The sequence below is a fragment of the Falco biarmicus genome, chromosome 1 (assembly GCF_023638135.1).
Source record: "Falco biarmicus isolate bFalBia1 chromosome 1, bFalBia1.pri, whole genome shotgun sequence".
Lineage (NCBI taxonomy): Eukaryota > Metazoa > Chordata > Aves > Falconiformes > Falconidae > Falco > Falco biarmicus.
In genome coordinates this window covers 35,116,496-35,138,572 of record NC_079288.1, presented here as the reverse complement: position 1 = coordinate 35,138,572, position 22,077 = coordinate 35,116,496, and the positions used below count along the sequence as shown (strand labels likewise).

The following is a 22,077-nucleotide window of genomic DNA, read 5'->3' as shown; positions in this document are numbered from 1 at the left end:
GTTGAAGCACCAAGGGTTCACGCTCCTCTGTGTCTTCCTCAAGGAGGTGGAGAGGTGAAATTCACTGTGCTACAGTGAAAATGACTCTGTGCATGTGCTTCTTACAGATACGCCTGTTTGAGCACTGTGATGCAGGTGCTCTACAAATCATCCGGCTTGAAGGAATTGTCATGAGTCTGAAATTTGGACCGTCTTGGATTACCTGAAGGACTCCATGTGTAAGATGTCTGCGCCATCTTGAGCTTACCTCTCTTCAACTGTGGCAGCTTGCATCTCTGATTAAGCCTGTTGTTCAGGTACCGTTAAAAAAATGTCCAAGTGTTGCAAAATGAAAACCCCTAATCCAGAAAAGGCAGGACCAGTCAGTGTTGAAGCTGTGTGCCTTTTGGAGCAAAGTCCATTTAAATTCTATCTGATCTTAAATCTTTAGCGCTCTGGGCAGAACAGGGGATTAAATCTCATGAAGTTCTGTGTCCTCAGTTCTTAGCATGCATGTCACTGTCTCCTTCATGGCTGATGCCAAAAGAGAAAGTGTCTCCACATAGAACTGCATGTCATTTTGGAACATGATTTCACCCCACACTACAATCTAGTAGACTTCTAATGGTCTAGAAGAGAGCAAAGGATTTTCCAGTATCAGAGTTATCTCCACACTGACTCTAGCTCAGCTTGTGGCATCGGAAGATGGACAGATTTCTTTATAAGCAGTGACCCCAAAGCTGTTCACAGGTAGGACAGCTCTCCCTGCGTGGGTCAGCCTGTCTTGGCCTTTTCATATCTTAATTACTGTTTAGGCTTAAAGTAGGGTAACATTATATATTAAGTTGACAGAGATACTGTCAGGTTAGGATTAAACAACATTTACTGCAGGGAAAGCATAAAAGATTCCTGAAGTACTAAATGTTGTTATTACAAATGCAGCTTTAAAAATTCTGGGGAAACCCCCATAACTTTAATATGTATTTTTTACTGTATAAAACTTGCAGATCCTTATAAAATTAATTTTGGCCCTGAAAACACAATGCAAACTGAAATGTGTAGCTAGAAATAAAAAACTGCAGGGAGTTACAAGATCAAAATTTGTACTTAAGAAAATGTTGGTAACTCAGGGTATCAGAAAACTCAGAATTACATTTCTGGTACTCATGATGGCTTCCTGCATCCAGTCCATAAACTGTGTTAAAAGCTGTTTTTTTCCTGCCATATGTGATTATGCCAAATTTTATTTACATAGATATGTCTGTATTTATATTTCAAGGGAGTGTCCAAAGTTGGCATCTCATATTAAAACCTCTGTGTTCTCTCAGTGTTGTCTCAGCCTGGCTGGTGGGGTTCTTCAAGAGTGGATGTTACAAACCAAGAGTCTGTCTCTGGTTTTTTTAAATGATAACTTTTTTTTTTTGTTACCTCGTTACAAATTTGATACCCTTACCTGTGTGATTTAACTGAAACACCCTTTCTTCTTTCACTGTTTCATAACTTTCAGGGCTGGGCAAACTACATGTATTTTTATTGCAATGTATGTGGTAAACACAACTGTTCATGTATTGTGAACTGTATGATTTTGGACTTTATTAAGGGATAAAAATTGAATTTAATGCAATTTCTCACGGGCTGTTGGGTCACTGAAAGTAAAGAATATGAATGAAAAAGTGAAAATATAGGGGGGAAAAAAATTCTGTATTTTCTACTTCTCAGCTTCCATACCTCTGCTTACAGACAGCTAGGAAATGTTCTCGGAGCCATTGTGCCTTTACAGAATACAGATATAGGGCTACATATCTATTTACATATACTCATGCAGTATGAAATGTTATAAATAATGTTAAACTTTTGATACTCAAAAGTATTTAGAGCCTTTTACATTTTATTCAGTAGCTATGCTGGTCTAGGGCTGAGTAGGATCAGACTTTAGTATTAAAAGGATGTCTCTCTAAATCTTTTATGAAATGCCTGTGACAACCTGGACAAACCACTTGTAAAAGTAGCCTATTCCTCAGGTTTTGTATAACTAATGTAACAGTAAGCAGTATAAGACTATTTGCCAAGTACTCTGTGCTGTGCCTTGATGATGATGAAGGTTGTGTTCTTCTTTGGTTTTGAATTAAGCATTCTTAAAAAGTGTAGTGTGTTTGAGGTTGTTCCCTTAAAATTAGACGCTTGAAAGCAGAGTAGATAGATAGATAAATAAATAGATAGCTTATCTCCTTGTTCTAGAAAAAGTTCCTGAAGTTAATACAATTTCAATGTCTTTTCATTTCCCACACCAAACCTTACTTTATTTGTGCTGACAATTCTGGAATGAGTGGAGTAGAAACATGAGATCTTTTGCATATGTGTGTATTATTTGTGACCATTGTGCAGAGTTTGCTAATGACATTTATGTGGGTTAAAAGGAATGGGTTGCTTATTTAAAAGAATATTGTGATGGCTTGATTGTATTTTTTCATAAGGGATGTTTAGACATTTTCTTTTTTTCCTCCCTCTCAGTTTTGCTTTACAAAGCGAGTTTCTTCAGAAGAAGAAGAAGAAGGGATTTCATTTCCAAAGAGCGTATGTCGAATCACATGTCACTCTGAGAGCTAATCTCTTAGTTGTCCTCAAGTTCTTTATCAGAACATGTCATCACACAGCTGTACACTCCTTGTGACTGCCACAGACTGCAAAAGGGGATCTGACTAGTTCCTGCCCTGCTTGGAGACCTGTGTATGTGTGCTTCCATTTGCCAGTTTCTTCGCAAGTGTACTAAGAAAAAAATGCAAGCTTGAGGTGCTTTTTCAGAGAAGCAAATGATTTATGCCAGCCATGTCACCAGCTGAATGGGTTTCACTACCCTCTGACTCTGTGGGCCTTTGTTAGTAGTCTCACCGGGATTTGTTGACCTACAACGTTAATGTTGAGCGTGTTGTGTTTTAAGGTTTTGAGGAAAATGCAGAGACGGCATAGCAGCAACACTGATAACATTCCTCCTGAAAGGTAAATATTTTCCCTTCTTTTTTCCTCTGTTTTCCTCTTCAGAGGTCTATGTTATGATTTAAGTGTATTGTGCGTTTTAGAAGCTGAAAGATCAAGACTGAGAAAGGCATATACTTCCTGTGCATGTAGTGTGGCCAGACTTTCTGCTCAAGTTTAGAGGGTTTACGGAGATTTACTTTTCTCCTTCATGTCAGTTACTGACTGCTGCCAACTACAGTGTTTCACGTTGCATGATCCAGTATGGCACATATGGAGACAGTTGGCTTAGCCCAGGCAGGATGTTTCTGAGCTCTTGAAGAGCGATTCATGGCACAGTCCTGTGGGGATCCTGAGCACCACCAATCTGAAAGGATCAGTCTGTATGAACAGAGGCTATTTATACTTCCGTCATTAGGTTTTTACAAAGTCTGCTGGTCTGAAGCTCCCAACTACTATGACTTAGTATTCTGTAAAGAGTTTGGGTGAGCCTTTACATCATTCCAGAATCTGTATGTAGCTTCATGTATGTGAATACCTCAATTCATTTCTGTAATTATAACATCAGCAAGGGAGACTTGCCACTGTTGTTGTTCTGCTACTAAATATTCCCTTGTGCTTTCCCAGAGCTAGAGCTTGACATTTATTTTTTTTTTCTAAAGAAGAAACTAATCTAATTACTCTAAGACAAGGATGGAACTAACGAATTTCATTGCTCTGGCTGAGCTCAGATTGTAAGCGAAACATCATTACTAAGTATTTCATAGTGGTTTTGCAAGTAGAGGTGAAGCTTGATGTCATGACCACTTTTAGCATGGTACCTTTCTTAATTTCAGGGGAAAAGAAAGCCATCTTCAACTTTTTTTTGCATGATGCTGCCCAAGCCTCAGTGCAGTCTGTAGATTTTATATCAGCAAGCAAGGCTGGGGCTTGAGTGGCACATAAGATGTTGTATGGGCCCTCTCATCTGTAGCGTAGAGCTCTCTGAGTCTGTATAACCTTGTAAGGCACTTCAGGATCTATTTGAATGGTTGAAAATTATTCAAGATAGGTGTCTATTATTGAGTGCAAAAGATAAGCAGAGTAATGTCAGTTTTTATAGATGCTTCTGGTTTTTAACAGGGTAAATACATGTTGTCAGTAACATAGGCTGAAAGTTTTTTTAACTGTAGAATGAAACACTGTTGCCACTGGTCTTCACTTCTGTTAACTGCAGAAGACTCACGATTTCATCCTTGTTTATTTGTTTTTAAATATGTCCCCGATTAATTCCTTCCTGCTGAAAGCATAGTTATGTATCCTGGTAGTATTGTTCCAAACAATAGTTGTGTCATTATCTGTAACACTGGGTTCCATCCAGTTTGTCTGTTATGTTCCAGACATAAGGACCGTCACATGTCCCTGTCTTGTGTATACATCCCTGAACTGTAATGTTAGGTGTAAAATCCAAGGTCTGATTGACAAATATTTTTATCCAAAAAGAGGTGTGCAATGTCTTGTTGACTTGATTCCTTGGTGGAGCCTGTGGAGAGACACTGGGAATGAGGTGTAGCTATAAAAAGCCTTATTAGGAGTTTACTTAGTGGGTAGGTATGCCCAGAGAGGTTTGAAGCTGTCTCAAGAGTGAGATGAAAGGCAGTGCTCTGTGCTCTGTAAGATGCCTGGGGAGGCTTTTGAACCCATGGGAGAGAGAGGGTTAAGGGCCCTGTATGTGCCTGCATGTGCTCTCTCAGCTTGTGACCACTATTTCTAAAGTTAGAGATCTCCAAGGATTAAAATCAAGAGAGACCGAAGCTCTGCAACATGCCTTATTTCAGGGCTTTGCCTCTTGCTAAGCTTTATTTATTCTTTACTCTCTTTTTGCAAGTTAGAGAGGTATTTGCTGTTTGCCAACCGTTTACTGCCTAATGATTGTTCTACTTGTTACCTGTATTGTTCCCTGTCATCTAAACTTTGAGTTTATTTCAGTACCACAGTATTGAGTTCAGGTGAAGAAAGCCTATTTTCTTTTGGTATTAGGATAAGGATATTTAAGACTTTCTTTTTGGAATCTGGCTATAATCCAGCAAGCCCAGGAAAGAATCAGTGCCAGATCTAATTCTGTCCAGTGCCCAGTAATTTTGGTACATCCATGTCCAATTTGCTGAAATACAAAAATAAAACAATTTATCTTGACCCATGAGCACATCCTTCACTTATAATATCTGTTGGGTCAGGGACACACAAGCAGCTCTCAGCGCTTCTCTTCTCCAGCTGACTTTGTCTCTTGTTGGTGTTATTCATCCGTGGTCAAGTAGTAATCATCCCTTAATAAAGAGAGAAGATTCTGGGGGTAGGTCATTTCTTTGAGCTAGCTTGATTAATTTGTTTGTATATAATGTGACCTGTCTTGGTTGTGCTGTGTCAAGTTACACGGGGTTTTGTATGCTTGTCTTTGAATATTACAACCATTATAGATGTTGAATTTGCTATTGGATGTGTTATTTCTTTGGGTCCTCCAAAAGTAAAGGGTGTGTTTGGGAACTCTGTTCCTTAGATGAAGGAACTGGTGCATTTTGGCCAGTTCTTTAAAAGTATTCTGATCTTATCTTAGAAGTCTGGTTACTGGCCTCTAGTTCTGCAGCTGTGACTTTCCAGCAGCCAATAGTGGGAAAAGCATCTGTCATCTGGAGACCTACAAATTCTGGTAGTGTGTGAGGAGCTGTTAAATGACTACAGTCAAGATTAGGCTAGAAGACCGAAAAGTTCTGTAGCACTTCTTTTTGTTTAATCGCTTTGCTCTAATCTCTGCTGCAGAAACCGGAGCCAAACAGTCAGTTCTGAAACTAGCGTGGATGAAAGTGGAGTTTTTGAAAGTCTGAAGGCTGAAGCTTCCTCACCACAACAGCTGTTCTCAGGCCTGGCAGGTATCCCGTCGGGCACCATCACAGCCACGCCGTTCCAGTCAGGTTTGGTTCTGGGCTCTTCAGCAGGAGGTGGGGAAGTTTTCATTCAGATGCCAGCCCCAAGGGAGGAAGGGACCAGTCGGACAGAAGGAGCCCCGTTTCACCACCGGCAATCATCCCATCATTTCCACCATGGCCATCACCGGGGCTCATCTCTACTGCACATGGCAGGAGGGGACCGCCACGGGCATGCTGAGGAAGGCAGTGATGAACAAGCTGGAACTCCAGCCCCAGCTCTTTCAGAATTAAAAGCTGTCATTGGTTGGCTGCAGAAGGGACTTCCCTTCATCTTGATCCTCCTGGCTAAAGTTTGTTTCCAGCACAAGCTTGGTAAGCATCTATCTTTTTTTGGATTGTAAGTGTATTAGAGAGTGGTTAGGAAGCTTTATCATGCTGTGGTGTCTGATACATTTATCTGCGTGACAGTGTCTAGAGGTGGTCTAGCATGAAGGGAACACATTCAAATGTGTGGGATAATGCATCTGATAAATTCACCCTACTTTCAGTCCAAGCTGTTTTCATCTGTGTCAGTCCCATCTGTTTCCTGTCCTGACCTATGGGAGACCACTTCTGTTCCTTTTCCTAATCTCTCCTTGATATTCCTGTACAGGTTGAGGATGTTACCGAGGCTTCTCCCTCAGCCTTCTCTCCAGGAGAGATGGGGGGAGCTTACATTAGTCACTAGCAAAGGCTTCTGTGTAATGCAGAAGGGTTCAGAGGGATAAGGCTGTAGTACAGCTGGAAGGATGGTAGTTCTGAAATCAAGCCAAACAGCAACAGCAGTTACATCTTGTAGTCAAGATATTAAAAGTTCCCTAAAGAATACCTCCATCCAGGTTTCTTGATGGTACCTAAGCATTTCAGCCCCTCAGTGATTATGTAAAATCTGTTCATCTCATCCTCCTCTTACTAAGAAATCATGTGTGGTATGCCTGAGGATCTTCAGTCATTCTGGGAGTACTATGCTGAGTTTATCATCACAGGGAAGCCAATAATGCTTGGGTTTAGTCCACTTACAGCTCTGCCAGTATTCCCAAAACCAGGTATTGATTCATGTCCGCAACATCTTGCTCTTTTGACCTGATACCCTATATGGTTTTGATTGCGTACCCTGTCCTCCATGAGCTGCTGAACTGCTGTTGTAATACTGTCACCTAGCTGAATTTTGTTTGCACAATGCAGCCACAACTTGCAGCACTCTGCTGTCCTGCAGCACAGAACCTGACATTAGGACAGAGTGTCGGTATTGGGCTGGGTGGCAAGTGCTCACTGCAGTAGTTTCATTTTCATGCAGATTGGATTTCAACTTTATATGAGTCCAGACTGCCCTGTTTTAGTTGCCTATATATTTTAATTCCCAGTGCATCCAGAGTATCACCCAGTAAATTTTTTTCTAAACTTGAGATGCTGACATCAAATGGCTTAGGACTGAAGATCCTCCTGCTCAGCCCTACATGCTTTGACAGTGTCTTTCCCTGCAGGGATTGCTGTGTGCATTGGTATGGCCAGCACATTTGCATACGCCAACTCAACACTCAGAGAACAGGTTGCTCTGAAGGTGAGTACGGCATCTTACTCACTTACGTTCCCAAGCAACATCCCCCTTTCTATACAAAACAATGTCTACGCCAAACCGTGTTTTGCAGTGTAGGGCTGAATGCCGTTATATGCATGCAGATTGTCAGAATAAGAATGCCGTGCCGTAATCCTCACTTCCTTTTCTTACTTCTCCCCATTGATGCTCTCCCACAGTTTTTATCCTGCTTTATTGTGAAAGTGTGGCATAATAAAACGAAGAGAGGAAAGGTCAGGGATACTGTAATCTGCTTCTGACTCTGCCATTGACTGGCAGTGCATCTTCAAGCACTTCTCTGCAACTTAGTTTCCCATTATGTACAATGGAACCTATTTATTTCACTAGTTAATAATGAGATTTAATTTATTAGTGTTTATTGATGTTTTGGGATGTTCAGCTGAAGGATTTTGTAGATGTATCACTTGTTAGTATCTTTATAATGCTCTGTTAATAATACGCTTAGAATATAAAGAAACCAGCAGATCTTTTCAGGTCTTATGATCTTCAGTGTCAGCAGAATACTTCAACAGCACTAAAAGCACAAGACTAGAATTGCTTTTTTGTAAAAATTACATGGGTGGCACAAGTGTATACTTACATCTACCAGCAGCAGTGGAATAAAAGTGATACAATACTGAATGAATAGATAAATTGCACAATCATGTAATACATTGCTGTTGCCTTGCACTTTGTACCTCTGTCTTTCCAGCAGTGTGCCCCTTAATCTGCCTGCTTTAAATCTCAACCTAACGTCCCTGGCTGTTGAATAGCTACAGAGAGCCATTTTGTTAATAAATCAGCTCACAAGAAAAATGCTGGGTTTTTCACTCCCAGGAGTAAAATTTACTCTCCAAAATTATACAAGGCCAAGACCCAGGACAAGATCTTATGCCATCCAGCTTCTGTCTATAATGTTCCATGTCTTTTGAAAGGCAAAATTTGCATGTCTTTTGACCTTTAATTACTTCTTCAGTCAAAAATGCATGTTCTAGAACCTCCGTGCATTCAGATAACCCATCACTACATGCAGCACATATGAATGTTATGTTATATTTGATTTAGCTAAGCCTTCTTCTAAGTGACTTTGGATCTATTTGTAAAACACCCCTTTGATGAAGTGTCATTCCAAACAGGTGACAGTGCAGAATTATAGGACAATATATGGAACTGACTTTTTTTTTTTAATCGCTTGTTGAACTGCATTTTAAATATCAGGAGAATTTAAACATCCTAAGATCCCAACTTTGAAAATTGTGTTCTTCAAGTAAGGCTGTCATTTTCACCAGCAGTTTTCGATTAATTTCTCTAAAGTTACTTTATTTGAAAAGGTTAGCTGGGTGAGAGCCATTTCTGCTTGTGTTCATATGTCTTCACCTAGCAGCCTATTTCTGAGTCTGTCCTATGTAAATAAACTAATTACTGAACACTTGGTTGCATATTTGTGTCCCCTGAGATGGTCTTGCATTTTTCAGCAGTCAAAGGCTCAGCGCAACCCTTGGGACCTTGAATTTATCTTCTCTGCTTCTTTTTCTTGCTCAGGAGAAGAGATCAGTGTTGGTTGTCTTCTGGATTCTGGCCTTCCTCACTGGAAACACCTTGTACTTGCTTTACACATTCAGCTCTCAGCAGCTGTACAACAGGTGGGTAAAATTTCCATTGTACATGATAGAAGCAGGTGATAATTGCCAGGGAGGAAAAGAGGGAAGCCCACTTTTCCCCACACTTTGGGAGGAAGTGTGCATACCTAAGGTATTTGCTATCTTTGTGATACCTTTCAATGGAGGAAAAGAATATGTGCATTGCTTCTACCAGTGGACTATGCTCCTGTCAATAAATTACAATAACCAGGGTTTAAATGGGCCAGGGTTAGTGAATCAGGCCAGTGATGATATACTACAGTGTTACTGCTTGAAACATGTACACTTGCAATTTTCTTATATATTGAAGCAGAGTGGATACTTTCTTATAGTGGAGCTTCTGAATTTCCATTTTGACTGCTGTGGCTGAACATGAAGAGCAGGTGTTGGAAACAGATACAAAATTGACCTACTGATTTTCCTCTTCCTATAATGTTTTCTTTTCTCTTCAGTCAATCAAGCTTTGAGTCCATTACAGGAGATAAAATGGAGATGAAATAGTAGTGTTTTATTTCAGTGTCCTCAGGGCTTGGAGGCATTTGGATCTGAGGTAATTAAGATAGCCTCCAATTTCAAATTCTGACTAAAGCGGTTCTCAAATACAGAAAAGTTAGTACGCGTGGATTTGGTTCAGTACTATATCTGCTTATTATAAAGCAGGGATTAAATGACAGGAAGCAAATGCAGAACTTAAGCAAGGAGATGTTAGTAGAATAAATAGGAAGAAATGGAGCTATACCAAACCTAGTTACTTGAGAAAGTAGTTTTGATATTAGTAGCTAAAACCATACAAATTGTTTTCCCAATGAAAATTTTATTTGTCCCACTGAAGGGGACTTAGAACTTCAGACTGAAAATACAATGTGTGTAACATGCATCAGTTGGGTTATGGCTAGATGGCTCTTGGGTATGTTTTTTCTGTCTTTTATTTCACTGCTTTCTTGCTTCTTCCTGCCAATACTATCTATGCAGTGGAAGAGTCAAGGTCTACCCACAACCCTGGTATCATTTGGAATTAGCCTGATGTATTTGGGTTTGATCATTGGACAGTTGTGTATGAAAATGCTTCTAGAAAGGGGGAGAGATGAGAAGTCTTGTATGTGTGGGTTCAAATGTGAGATGGGAAACCATGGGATACTCTGTGTAGGGCTTGTGGGAAGGAATGGAAGATAAGAAACAGGTATGGCAGAAAGATGTGAAAGCATTAATAAATTTGTTTGCATCTCAGAGCAACAGTGTCTCTTAAGTGTCTCTTAAGAAGGATAAGCTTAGAAGCATGAATAGGACTAATTTAAAATAAAGGATAGATCATCTAAAATAAAGGGGTTTTGGCAAACCGGGGCCATCCTACACAGTTTAGGGTGTGGTTTATTAACAGCGAGTAGACTGGGCAACAGCTTAACTGAAGAGCCTTATTCCTGCGAGTATTGCAGTGGTACCTGCTGTCATGCTTGGGCTACTGTATCTATTGCTTGCTGTGTGGGGACTGGTGACTGTTCACAAGGCAGGCCTGTAAAATTAGAAATAGCTGGTTTGGTTTTCTTCCTTTCTGGCTTATTTTTCGTTTCCTGATTTATTTACTTTTTGCCTGTTTCTAGTGCATGAATAGTAGTAAAGTATCTGATTCTGTTTCTGTTTTTAGGGTGTAATTTTACCTGTTGTGCTGTGCCAATGTTGTGAGTATTTTAAATTCATGTTCAGGCTTTTAATTCTGGGTTGGTTATTTTACTTTTGCTTCTTTTTTTGTTGTTTCTTTTTGTTAAGTTTTTGCTTTCTACCATGAGGCTTTAGTAGCTAAATATCCTGAAGACAAATCCTGATTTTGCAGTCTGAGTAGGGTCCAGTCTTCATTGCTGCTCACATCAGTAGCTCCTGCCCATTGCTATATGAAGTTCTGCTGTCCTGGACTCCCCTTCTTTAAAGGGCAAATGTTCAGCCCAGTCAATGACATTTAAGGGGCACTAAGTTTTTGGATCTTTGTTTTAGGTAAGAGTTGCTAATTAACACAGCCCAGCTCTTGTTCTGCTTCAGACAGTGGCAAGCCACTGTCAGAGCATGACACACCTGAAGTTCTGACCTTCCTGACTTGTCTAATACAGTACTTTCTTTGTCACCAGTTTGTTTCACATGCACAAGTAGCTTTAGAAACTGCTGCCCCTGCAATAGTTCTACCCTGTGGCAAGCCAGCCTCAGAAAACATAGTGGTCTTGACTTGGCCATGACTTCCCCAAGGAATCGTAATTACTGCTCACTTGGACTTCAAAGGATAAGCTTTTTCAATCAGATCTGATAAAGCAAGCCTGTGAACTAAAGGCACTGTCATTAGACCAAAGGCTCTTTTACAGTGTGGATTGCAGGTTACGGAAATCGCAGTCTTCCAAAAGAGATTTTGTATATGGTAGGGTCCTGTTTTCTGATGGTGGGCAAACCTGCTGACCTCAGTAGAAATGGGCAAGAACAGACAGATTGGAGAGTCTCAGAGGAACCATGGGACTAATTTGCATGTCTGATTCCTATGACCCTTGAGAACTTCACCAAAGTTCAATGGAGTTTCTAGGCTTTCTCTAGTCAGCAACGGATACAGCTGGTATCAAGAAGCTTAAGTGAGGTTCTTCTCATTGGTATGTGATCCTTGGTGTCATGCCTTTCAGCCTTATATTTCTGAAACCCAACCTTGAGAGGCTGGACTTCTTCGACCTGATGTGGATTGTAGGGATTGCAGACTTTGTGCTGAAGTACCTCACCATTGCATTGAAATGCCTAATTGTTGCCTTGCCTAAGATCATCCTAGCCATCAAGTCAAAGGTAAGAGCCTCTCTTCTTGATCTAGAGATGTTTGTCTTTGATAATCTGATACCTTTACAACATGTTTGCAGCATGAAATATGGGTAGAAGTATAGGAAATCATAAAAATCTGATAAAAGGCTGGCTGAAAGTCACCTGGGTAGTGAGGTTTTTTGGGTTTTGAGCCATCACAGGCCTGAGCAAGGGTTTGGTAAGACCATCAGGTCAAGTCCAAAAAGAGAGGGATAAGCATTGCTTGAGGACTAGGTACTAGCAGTAAGATAACTGCTTTCCTGGTTGATTTTGTTCTAAGTCTTGTTTTTTGAGTAATCTCTGTAAATAGATATTTCTGAAGCAGAAATGTCTTCATTTAATGGAAAGAAATTGCAAGTATTTCTCTCTTTGGAGTTTCACTTGGGTCAAAGTAATAATAGTATTAAATTGAAGCTACTGCTACCACAAAAGGCAGCACCGGTTCTAACCATGGGTGAAGATTTTGACTAAATGGTTAACATACTTAAACGTTGATGAAATCATATGTATACTGGGCCTAACTTTTGAAACTTTCTCACTAGATTCTCTTGAAATACCTTTTTATATTTTCTTTTTTACTTTTACAAGTCTGTCATGCTGCCTCTTCCTCCACTTACTAGTGTCTACGTTTCAGTGGCAAATGTAGCAATGTGTATTATTTGCATTTGGTAAAGAAACTTTCTGGCATCTGTTGGGATGAAAGGTACTATATAGTTGCAAGATACTGCTGAAAGTCTCAGGCAGGGCACTTAAGGGGATCTCTAAACTGAGGATAGTTTTGCTTAGAAATGACATGGGTGACAGGGGAGTTGGGCAGTTTTTTCCTGCACAGCAGGGCTATTTGAGATGGTTATTAATTTATTTTTGGCAATTGTCCAGCTTTTTTTTTCCTTCTTCTATTATTATTATTGTATTTTGGGAGATTAATGTGCTAGGTCAGAGCATAATCCAGCCTGGGGAGGGAGGGAAAAGTGATGTGAATAGTCTTTCCAAGATAAATTGCAGTGTTGGAAAAGGTTCACAGCCTTTGCTTGCTTGTCTGAGAGCTATCCCAAGTACTCATTAATCCTTGTCGGGAGAGAAGAAAGAGAAGGGGTCTTTATTTGCAGCTACAGTGGGAGGCTGGTAAGATCACATCTGTCAAGGGCCTATAATGACTCAGAGCACAGATGCTTCATTTTTAATACCTTTTTCTGGATAGCAATATTTCTCACTTTTTTAAACTCCCTTTTTGTCTTAGGGTGTTGTTGATAGTCTCACTGTCCCTTGACATCTGAGGCTGCTGTTACCTACCACTATGGATCTGGATTTATTTTTATCCCCCACTCTACACTGCATCCGTTAAGCCAACCAGGGATAAGATCTGGTGTAACAAATTAAGCAAGATCAAACCGGGATGGGATAGCTCCAAGAGAACTGCAGGATGCTGTAGAAAGTGTAATTGGTAACCACATAGCTGAGCTCTTTCCCTGAGCTTGATGACCCAGCTTACTTCTACAGGCCAGCACAGTGCTACATGTCTTAATTTTGCAGATAAGTTGTTGGGTTTTAAAAAAAATATAAGCTGTTCCTGATTTAGAACAGTTCCATTGACCAAATTCTTACCAAGTTATTTGCTCTCTGCTTGTCTTAATACTTGCCAAAAAGAAAGTTACTCTCTTCCTCCCTATATGCTTGTAGTAGTGTTTCTGCTTGAAGCCTAGCTTGTAGTTTATGAACTTCTGGACGGTTGTTGATGGTAGCAGGTAGGAAGCTGCTGGAAAAATATAAACTCACAGAGTAGAGCTAGAAGACTTTTTCAGGATATATATAGACTGAGAATTTTTCTGCCTATATAACTAGTCAGAACAGCAGTCTCTAGCTCTCCATGATACAGGACCTGAAGTGGAGATTGCTTCACTGTCAGGGATGAGTTCAGCACAGCTGTGAATGGGATAGAGGTATTTAATCTTGAGCTTCCTTGCAGTATCTTCTTGCTGGCAGTCAGTAATAGATTATAAAACTTGCCCATGGATGGGATATCAGGAACTTTGATCATTCTGCACTCAACCTCTGAGCAGGCTCTTCAGATTTTCTTCATTTTGGAAATTCAAAGGCACTTCCAAGGCTAGTCTGGCTTTTTACATGGCTCCTTGAGATTCTAGTCTTCTCTAAATACTATGTTGTTTACACTGATGCATAGCCTTTCTAGTACAAGGCATCTCCTCTGAATGTCCTTCTTTTAAGACTTACCTCTCCATATCATTTGATTGGAGCAAGATCAGATGATTGTGGGTTTTTTTTACACAGTCTTCATCTCTCCTTAGTCTTCTCTGTAAACTGAAGAATACCATTTTTAAGTCTTTTCTCAGAGATCATTCATTCCAGATCTTATTATTCTCTTCTAGGCTGTCTTCAGTTCCCTGTTTACCAGACTATTTCTCCAGTTTGTCAAGATTAATTTGGATTATAATCCTTTCTGGCATGTTTACAGCCTTTCCCGGTTTAGTGTCAAGTGGATATTTGATAAGCCTACTCTGTACATCAAGATCATTAATGAAAATAGTGAATGGTACAAAACTGCTTACCTTGGATGCATCTTTTCATTTTGGTAGTAAACACATTAAAAATTTGGGCTAGAGCACTCAGTTCTCCCAATGTGAAGTACCTGGGTCATGTATTCCTAGGATGACCCCATCACAGGAAGGGCAGTATTTGGTTTAAGATGATGTCAAGAACCATGTTGGATTTATAGCATCAGTTCATGATTTAACTGAGAAAAAGAAAACAAGAATTAAAAGGCAGAAAAAGTTGTTTGTCTTTGCAATCAGAATACAGAGGCAGTAAACATGGTCGTGAGTGCTTGAAATGTGAAGCATGTGGACTTGCCAGGATACAACTAGCCACAGTACTCCAAGCTTGAATAATGCAGAAGTGGAACATCTCTGCAAGAAACCCCTCCAAAGAATGAGGGAAAACTGAAAATTTGACAAAATGATCCCACACTTTCCCAGGTTACAAACCAGCCCAGAAAACAAAGGTGCCAAGAGAGGCTGTGAGACTACAATCAGGCTGGAAGGCAGGGAAAGGAGAGCTTGTAAATAGGAGAGAAGCAGAAAAAAAGGAAGAGAACCTCAACATCAGACTCCAGTCTTACACCTCAGTAATTAGGGGGAGTTTGTGGGAGAAGGAGCATACCTGTAGCTAAAGATGTCCCTTCCTCCCCCATGAGCTGTGATGGGCACATCAAGCTTAGTACAAGTTTTAATAGCAGCTGGGCTCATAATTTCTTTGGAAGGGGGGCTTGGCTCCCACCCTGCATGCTGAAGGCTCTCCATTTAAAAAGGCAGATAAGATCATTTGGTTCAATATAAAATGAATTAAAGTAAATTAAACTGCAGGAGCCATGTGGCCTGCCGAGGCCTTCATTGTTGTACACACATAAATGGCAGCTTTTCATTTTCACTGCTAAGGAATGACAGCTTGAGGGGGGTGGAATTAAAAATCAGGAAATAAATAATAAAAAGACACAGTTGCCAAATATTTCGTTCAGGAAATCCCAGGTGCCTGCAAGTCTCCCATCCCCTCCTCATGCTGTTGTCAGCAATCTAAGCTGGTATCCTGGAGCATGGACTAAAGCATTTGGGGGAGGGGGGAAGAAAGAAAACCAAACCAAGGAATCGTAACAAACTGGTATCCCAGGTTCTTTTAGAGAGAGAGAGATACTTACCTCTATAGGGGAGAAAGATACGAAGGACACTTTTTTGCCAACAGTCTTAATGACTGGTGTATAAGAAAGGCCCTAAGTAAGAATTTTCTTTGCATGCTCAGTACAGATGTGCAGCCAAGTTACCAGGGGCTGCATTTCCAGAAGACTGAAAATTGAAAAGGGAAACTAACATTTGTTTGTTGAAAACATAGCATTGAAACAATTGAGTAAATACTTGTCAGTTTTGTTTGAAAGCTGGATCTAGACATTGCAAATGAGCTTTTTGTGGCAAGACTGGCATTACCTGTGAAGTTTTTGCTTTATGCTGTTTAAATGGTGTCAGTGGCAAGTGTACAAATACTAGTCCACACTAGCACTGCGGTGTCCTTGCTGCAGCTTTGATAATATTTGCTTGGTGGGGTTTTTTGTTGATTTTTTTTTTTTTTGGTGCTTTTATGGTAGTGGTTAGTTGGGCTTTTTTTATTTTGTTGGTTTTTTTTAAATATTATCCCATCAAACCTGGTTGGAGAAAACTTGACCTGTGTGTGGCAGCCATTCTTTACATAGTTTTGCACTTGGACTTTGGACCAGGTACCTTTTTTCAGGTGCATACCACGTTTCCTAGTATAGATGTTTGCAGCTCTGCCGTGTACACTGGCACATTAAGCTTCCCATATTCCTTCTGAAGCTGCACCTTGGACATAAAAATATTAGAATATCTTTTGCACAAAGTAGTTATGATTTGGATCATTCAACTGAAGCAAATTATCTAAAGGTGACATGTTACAGTGTCAGCTGATCTGTGTATTTTGTGAGTTTGAAGCCAGTAAGACTTGATTTTGAGTAGCCCTAATGGTCTTCCATGTTCAATGGAGCACAGACATGTCCATGGTTGCTCTGGTTGTCATGCCACTGCCTGTTTCTGTGCGCAGCCATGTATAATTAAACAGTTATTTTAAGGAAAACAAGCACTTCCCTTATGATTAAATTTGTTCTGCACCCTGCTTCCATCTTGTGTGATACTATGGTCCAAAATCCTGGTTCCCAGCCTCACTGGGCAGGCTGACCCTTGCTCTATCCCGTGATTAGTTGCACAAATGACTTGCATGTGCAGATATTTTATGCTGCTTGAGCAGCAAGCTCCTTCTTGCACTAGTCATTCATGTAGAACAACCCATGGCATAAAACAATGTCCATCCTTCTGCACTGGGGGAAAGGGGGCAAGTTGGAACAGTTTGCTCCTGCCAAAGCATTTTCTCTAAGCCACAGCCTCATCCAGAAGGCTCACATTAGGAGAGAAGGTGCTAGAGGGAAGTTTTATTAATTGTGATGGTAACGGCAGCAGCCTTCTAATGTCCCTGCAGCCTCTCTTTCATCAGGGGGCCAGATATTTATCAATCATTTAACATGAAGTTTGTGTGCATTTCTTTTTGTCCTGAGAAAAACAAGGTCTCTTGGAGCATTTGAGCCCTCTAGATGCTGATCAAAAAACCATGGAAGCATTAAAACAAGTCCTGGGAGCAAACGTATAGACGATGTTACCAAAAAAATCTGGGTAAAGATCTTCCCATTCCTTGTCTGTGTGATAAGCAAGCTAATCCTAGTGTTTCTCTAATAGTGTGGCTAAAGTGGTGTTTTCAGATAGGTGGTAGCCTATCCTTCATTACCCTTGCCTTGAGGATCTTTGATACTGTTTGGGGGAACTCATTCAGATTCACTCTTCTCGGACAACAATCTGAGCTTTGATCCTCTAGAGTCACAGGAGCTATGTGATGGTTCTGCAAAGGCTTTTCCCTATTGCAGCCTGGAACACATGTGATGTTCCAGAGTCAGCAGTGCAGGATTTACTGCTTTAAAAGACTAACTAAACCATAAGACTAGGTGCTGAGGAACTGGGACTCTTTTCTGTCCCTCTCTTTAACACACTTTGAAAGTCACTGCTACTAAGCTTCAAAGGCATCATTGCTTTTAAGTGCCTTTCAAGTTTCAACTTTCCAGTTTAAGATATCCAAGATGTGTCTTTCAGAAATGCTGTTCACTGACAAAAGAAATATCTCATTTTCCCCTCTAGTCCCACCTTGGAATTACTCCTCATTATTCTTGCATGGATTTTCACCAGCGTCCTCTGTGCCACAATCCTGTTTATGCTCCTACCCAACACTCTTATATTGGCAATATGACCAGAAATCTCAGCAGAGCCTGCTCTCCTCTGATCCAAATTGCCAGCAGGTCTCAAAAGTTTTTTCTAGCATCTTCCTGTTTCAGAATATGTCCTAATGCTGCTGGCAACAGAATAAGTGAGACTTGGAACTTCCCTTGAGTGCTAATCACAACTTACAGTTGCCTCATTGCAACTTCTCTCAGTTCTCTTACATCCCATTTTAATTCCACTGTGTAAAACCTTTATATGCCTTTCTGTTTCCTTCTGTGGAAGCACACATGCACACTTATACAAAACCTTATGTCAAAAGAAACTACAAAGTCAATGCTTGGTTAGGCTATGTGAGAATTAGCATTGCTTCTGCAGCTGTAATATTCCTGTTTTGGTGTGTATATATTGTGATTCAATTTTTAATTATATGATTCCATGTTATTTTTCTGTAAGACTTCTTCCATCCATCACCAGCGTATACTGTGCCCCACAAATGAAGCAAGGCGAGGTATTGAAAGAAGCTGTTGTAGAACCTGGGAAGTGCATAAAGAACAAAGAGACCATTGTGTGAAGAATGTTCTACAGGTTTAAGTTAAATACTACACTGGAGAATTAAATCCCATCCTTCATTTTGCCAAATAATTCCTATGTGATTCTAGAAAAGTCATGTGCAGCTGCAAACTGAAGCCAGCAGTTTAGCTTTTAATGGTAATGTGATCTATAAAATTAAGTGTTTTTAAAGAGTCTAATCCCAGTCATTTCACCTTGGTCATCAAAGCCACCTTACCTTCACCTTAGTCTTTCTGTGTCTCAAGTTTCCATTTAGAAAAAGCAGAGAATAGCTGTCCCTTATGTCAGCCAGCAATGTGAAAATAAGGGGCTTTTTAAAGTGTTTTTATTTTAGTGGTGATGTCATAAAGAGACTGAAGGGGTTTTAGTAATTTTCTGGGCAGAGCTCAATTAACATGAAGTGATAGGATGCAGAACTGCCATCAAGTAATGAGGATATAACAAAATGCTAAAAAGTTACATGCTCAATGAGTACCACCCACCCTCTGTGAAAAAATAGTGTATGTTCACATTATTACAGACTGTATCATACTGCATGTACAGAAGGAAGACTGCAATTGTATGAAAATCTTGAATTCTGTGCTTTCAAAATAAGTGCTTGATTTAAAGTAAAAAATGGTCTCTCTGCATGTTGAAAGAGGTAGAGGAAAATGGAGGGTTGTATATGAGTCATTGACAAAGCATTCTGGAAGAAGAAAAATATCAAAATTTCACCATGTGGTATCACAAGGCTCATCAGCAGAGTTGCTGTAATTAGATCCACAGCACAGTCCTTTGCCGCTTTTGCTAATGAGGTGTTTGATAACAGTAGTAGTAGACCGTCAGTTTTTACAGTAACTGACCCTACAGAGGAAGCAGCGTAAACAGGGTACTAACTTTTTAATCAGGCTTAACTACAACCTGTTGCAAGGGCTTGATGAAAGCAGAGCAGAGACTCTTTTTTTCTGGTAGCTGATTCTACCCTAACCAGGAGCCATAATTTCAGGTAATATCCTATATAACCTCTGCAGTCCAGCAAGGTAGATATGCTTGCTCCGGAGGGCTGGCTTCTGCACAGCCCAGTCATGTACTGGGGCTGGCTTACAGGCTCATCAGCTTTCGCTGATCTTAGAAAGCTGTCGATCCCTATAGAGCATATTCATAAAAAGGTTCCCAGATCTACATCAGGTTTTTATGAAATAGGAAGAGACACCTAAGAGACACAGGCCTTGCTTTATTTCAGGCTGTTGTTCCCAGTAAGATGCACAGGAAAAATGATTGCATTTGTGCTTAACATAAAACACAGTTCTTCCTAATCTTGATGAGACATAGCTGCAATACTTTAGCTGAAGTTTTCAGAAAAAATATCGCTTCAGACAAAGATTAGGCTTTGAAAGGTATAACAAAGCTGAAAAGCAGAAGACAGGTATGTTGAGTGTGCTTACAAGTGATAGGTGCTGTCTGCAGTAAGTTACTGCTATCAGAAGGCTAAATTTTAGTGCTGAAATTGTAGGGAACAATCCTTATTTTCTAAGATTCTGGCTCAGAAGGAAGACCCCCACTTCTGCAGCCCTTAATCAAATTTCTTATTTTATAGGCACTTTTCCTAGTTTAAAAAACAGCTGGTGTGTTGTACTGAGATGCCTGACAAAACTTACATTTCTGTAAGCATTTACTGTAGCGCTAGTTCTCTTCTAAATGATGCTCAGCTGTCCTTGTATTGCTTTCCTCCTCCCAGCTGTAATCACTCTAAGCTCATCAACAGGGCTCTCTTAAATGGTCAAGTGGGTGGTGTTAGTGGGCTGGATGAAGAGATGCATCCATTTAAAACTTAACTTCACTCTTGTGGGGGTGTTAACAAGTATCTAGCTGCTAAGAAATCCTAATACCCTGCAGTTACCATTGAAAAAAGAAGATTTACATTAGATAAAGGAGTACTGAAAGATTTGTAAACGATTGAGATACTGTGGTTAGAAAATTGAGATTTGTCACTTGCTGCATGTTCATTTTAGAGCCACTCTGCCACTTCCAATTTCACAACCTGTCTGGACCGCTAGAGCTGTTTGGGACCCATCTTTCCTTATGTCTTGCTGTGGGCTCTAGTGTTTTAGTGCCTCAAAAGCATCTGTTGTAGAAGAATTTCAGCTCTGATGTCCCAAATGCTGGATCCAGAAGTTTCATCTGATGCAATGAGAAAGCAAGCAATGACCTGTCCCAGCTCAGCCTGCTAGGGAAGCAAGGCTAATAAAAGAAGATGAGCAGGAGCCTGGTGGGAGGAACAAGTCGAGGAAAAGCAAACAGTTTGCTGCCCTTAGCTTGCTGGTAGCTTTCATCAGAGCTGGCTGAGGAGGGGGAGGCAGAGAAGGGAAGGAAGTGACAGCATAGTCATTAGCAGACTGCGACCCTCTGTCACGGGGGCTCCTGAAATAAATGATGATTGTATTGAAGCATGAGGCAGGATAGAGACCTCTGTGCTAATTTAATAAATTGCTTGCATTTAGGACCCCAGATTGTTGCTGTTACATTTTTGCTATGTGATGCCACCTGGGATTAACAAGGAGGAGGGAATGGGGGGAGAGGAAGAAAGCAGCCCAGGTCTGTTAGCAACTGCTGGTGTGACCTCACTCCTTGTCCCAGGGGGGATATGAGATCATGAGAATGCCAGAGCTCTCTGAAGGATTCGATTTGTTCGGTACGGCAGGATGGCCTGCCGAGTGATCTCATCTCTGAGACCCTAGGGAAGGGCACTAGCTGCTGCTAGCCTCATGGACTGCAGAGGACTTAATCCCCACTCCAAATCTCACCAATTAACGATTGACCTGTGATGACATCACTGATGACAAAGCTAACTGGGACAGCACAGCAAAATTCCAGGGGAATTTCCCTGTCTCCATGATCTTATCAAATAAAAGAATTTTGACACGTGTAAAACAAATCTTTCAGTCCAGATAATGCTATTGCAGATTAAGCATAGCTCTGGGCTCACAGCTTGCCCTGACCTAGTGCCCTGTCACCACTTCTCCCTTCCAAACAGGGCAGGACAGAACACAAACGGGTCCTCGTTAAGAAGGGAGCTAAATTAGATAGCTGCTTTTAGCCAGCTTCCCTAGTCTCAGGTGCTTTAAAGTAGAAATTATGTGGTAAGAAAAATCCATTTCAGTTGTTGGACTCCATGGTTGTAGTAAGCCAGGAGAGTTTGTTACCTTGCAGGTGTCCTTCAATGAAGGAAAACTTTCTCATTGGAATAAACACCAGAATGGCAAGGGCAGCTTTGGTGAAGGTTTACAAAGGATGTTGCCCATTCTTTGAGTCTCTTTTGAGAGAGAAGTGTTTCAACCAGCATGCTTCCCCCCTTCCCTTCCTTAGCCTCCTCAGGAAGGTTTGGTATCTTTGAGTTTCAAATGCCTTGAGGGTTTTCTTTTATTTTTCCAGCACCAGTCTTTTTATCTGTACTGTACAAGAGCCAACACACACCTGAGTGGAAGGAGGGGGATACTGTCAAATAGATAATTAATTTGATTCTTTGGGATGATCTAGAAAGTTGTCAGGAAGACCAATGTCACCTTACATTTAATCCCTGTACCTTCAGAAGGGGTATAAAATCAGAGACCTACCTTGCATTCCTTTTCTCATTATTAATAGTATCCACAATTTACATCATATTAACCCCAGTAAGCCTTAACCGCTGCTGCTAGTGTCCTGTAGCATTCTCCAGATATGCAACAAGGTGTAATCTATAACCTGCTCTAAAAGTTCAAGAT

At 40.6% G+C, this 22,077-nt stretch overlaps 1 protein-coding gene across 7 annotated transcripts in view; it reads left to right on the top strand.

The window, feature by feature from the left end:
- Nucleotides 1–22,077, top strand: part of RNFT2 (ring finger protein, transmembrane 2) — a 33,469-nt gene that overhangs the window by 473 nt on the left and 10,919 nt on the right. For 4 of the 7 annotated variants that reach the window (XM_056351145.1, XM_056351173.1, XM_056351130.1 and 1 more), the window contains exons 2-7: nucleotides 108–296; nucleotides 2,491–2,976; nucleotides 5,749–6,227; nucleotides 7,379–7,455; nucleotides 9,013–9,113; nucleotides 11,762–11,915. In XM_056351145.1, coding sequence (XP_056207120.1) covers nucleotides 2,894–2,976; nucleotides 5,749–6,227; nucleotides 7,379–7,455; nucleotides 9,013–9,113; nucleotides 11,762–11,915 — 894 coding nt within the window. In that variant the 5' untranslated portion in view covers nucleotides 108–296; nucleotides 2,491–2,893. Of the gene's footprint in view, nucleotides 1–107; nucleotides 297–2,490; nucleotides 2,977–5,748; nucleotides 6,228–7,378; nucleotides 7,456–9,012; nucleotides 9,114–11,761; nucleotides 11,916–14,314; nucleotides 18,622–22,077 lie in introns of those variants that run through there. The other 3 variants (XM_056351164.1, XM_056351184.1, XM_056351155.1) reach the window with 3 other exon arrangements.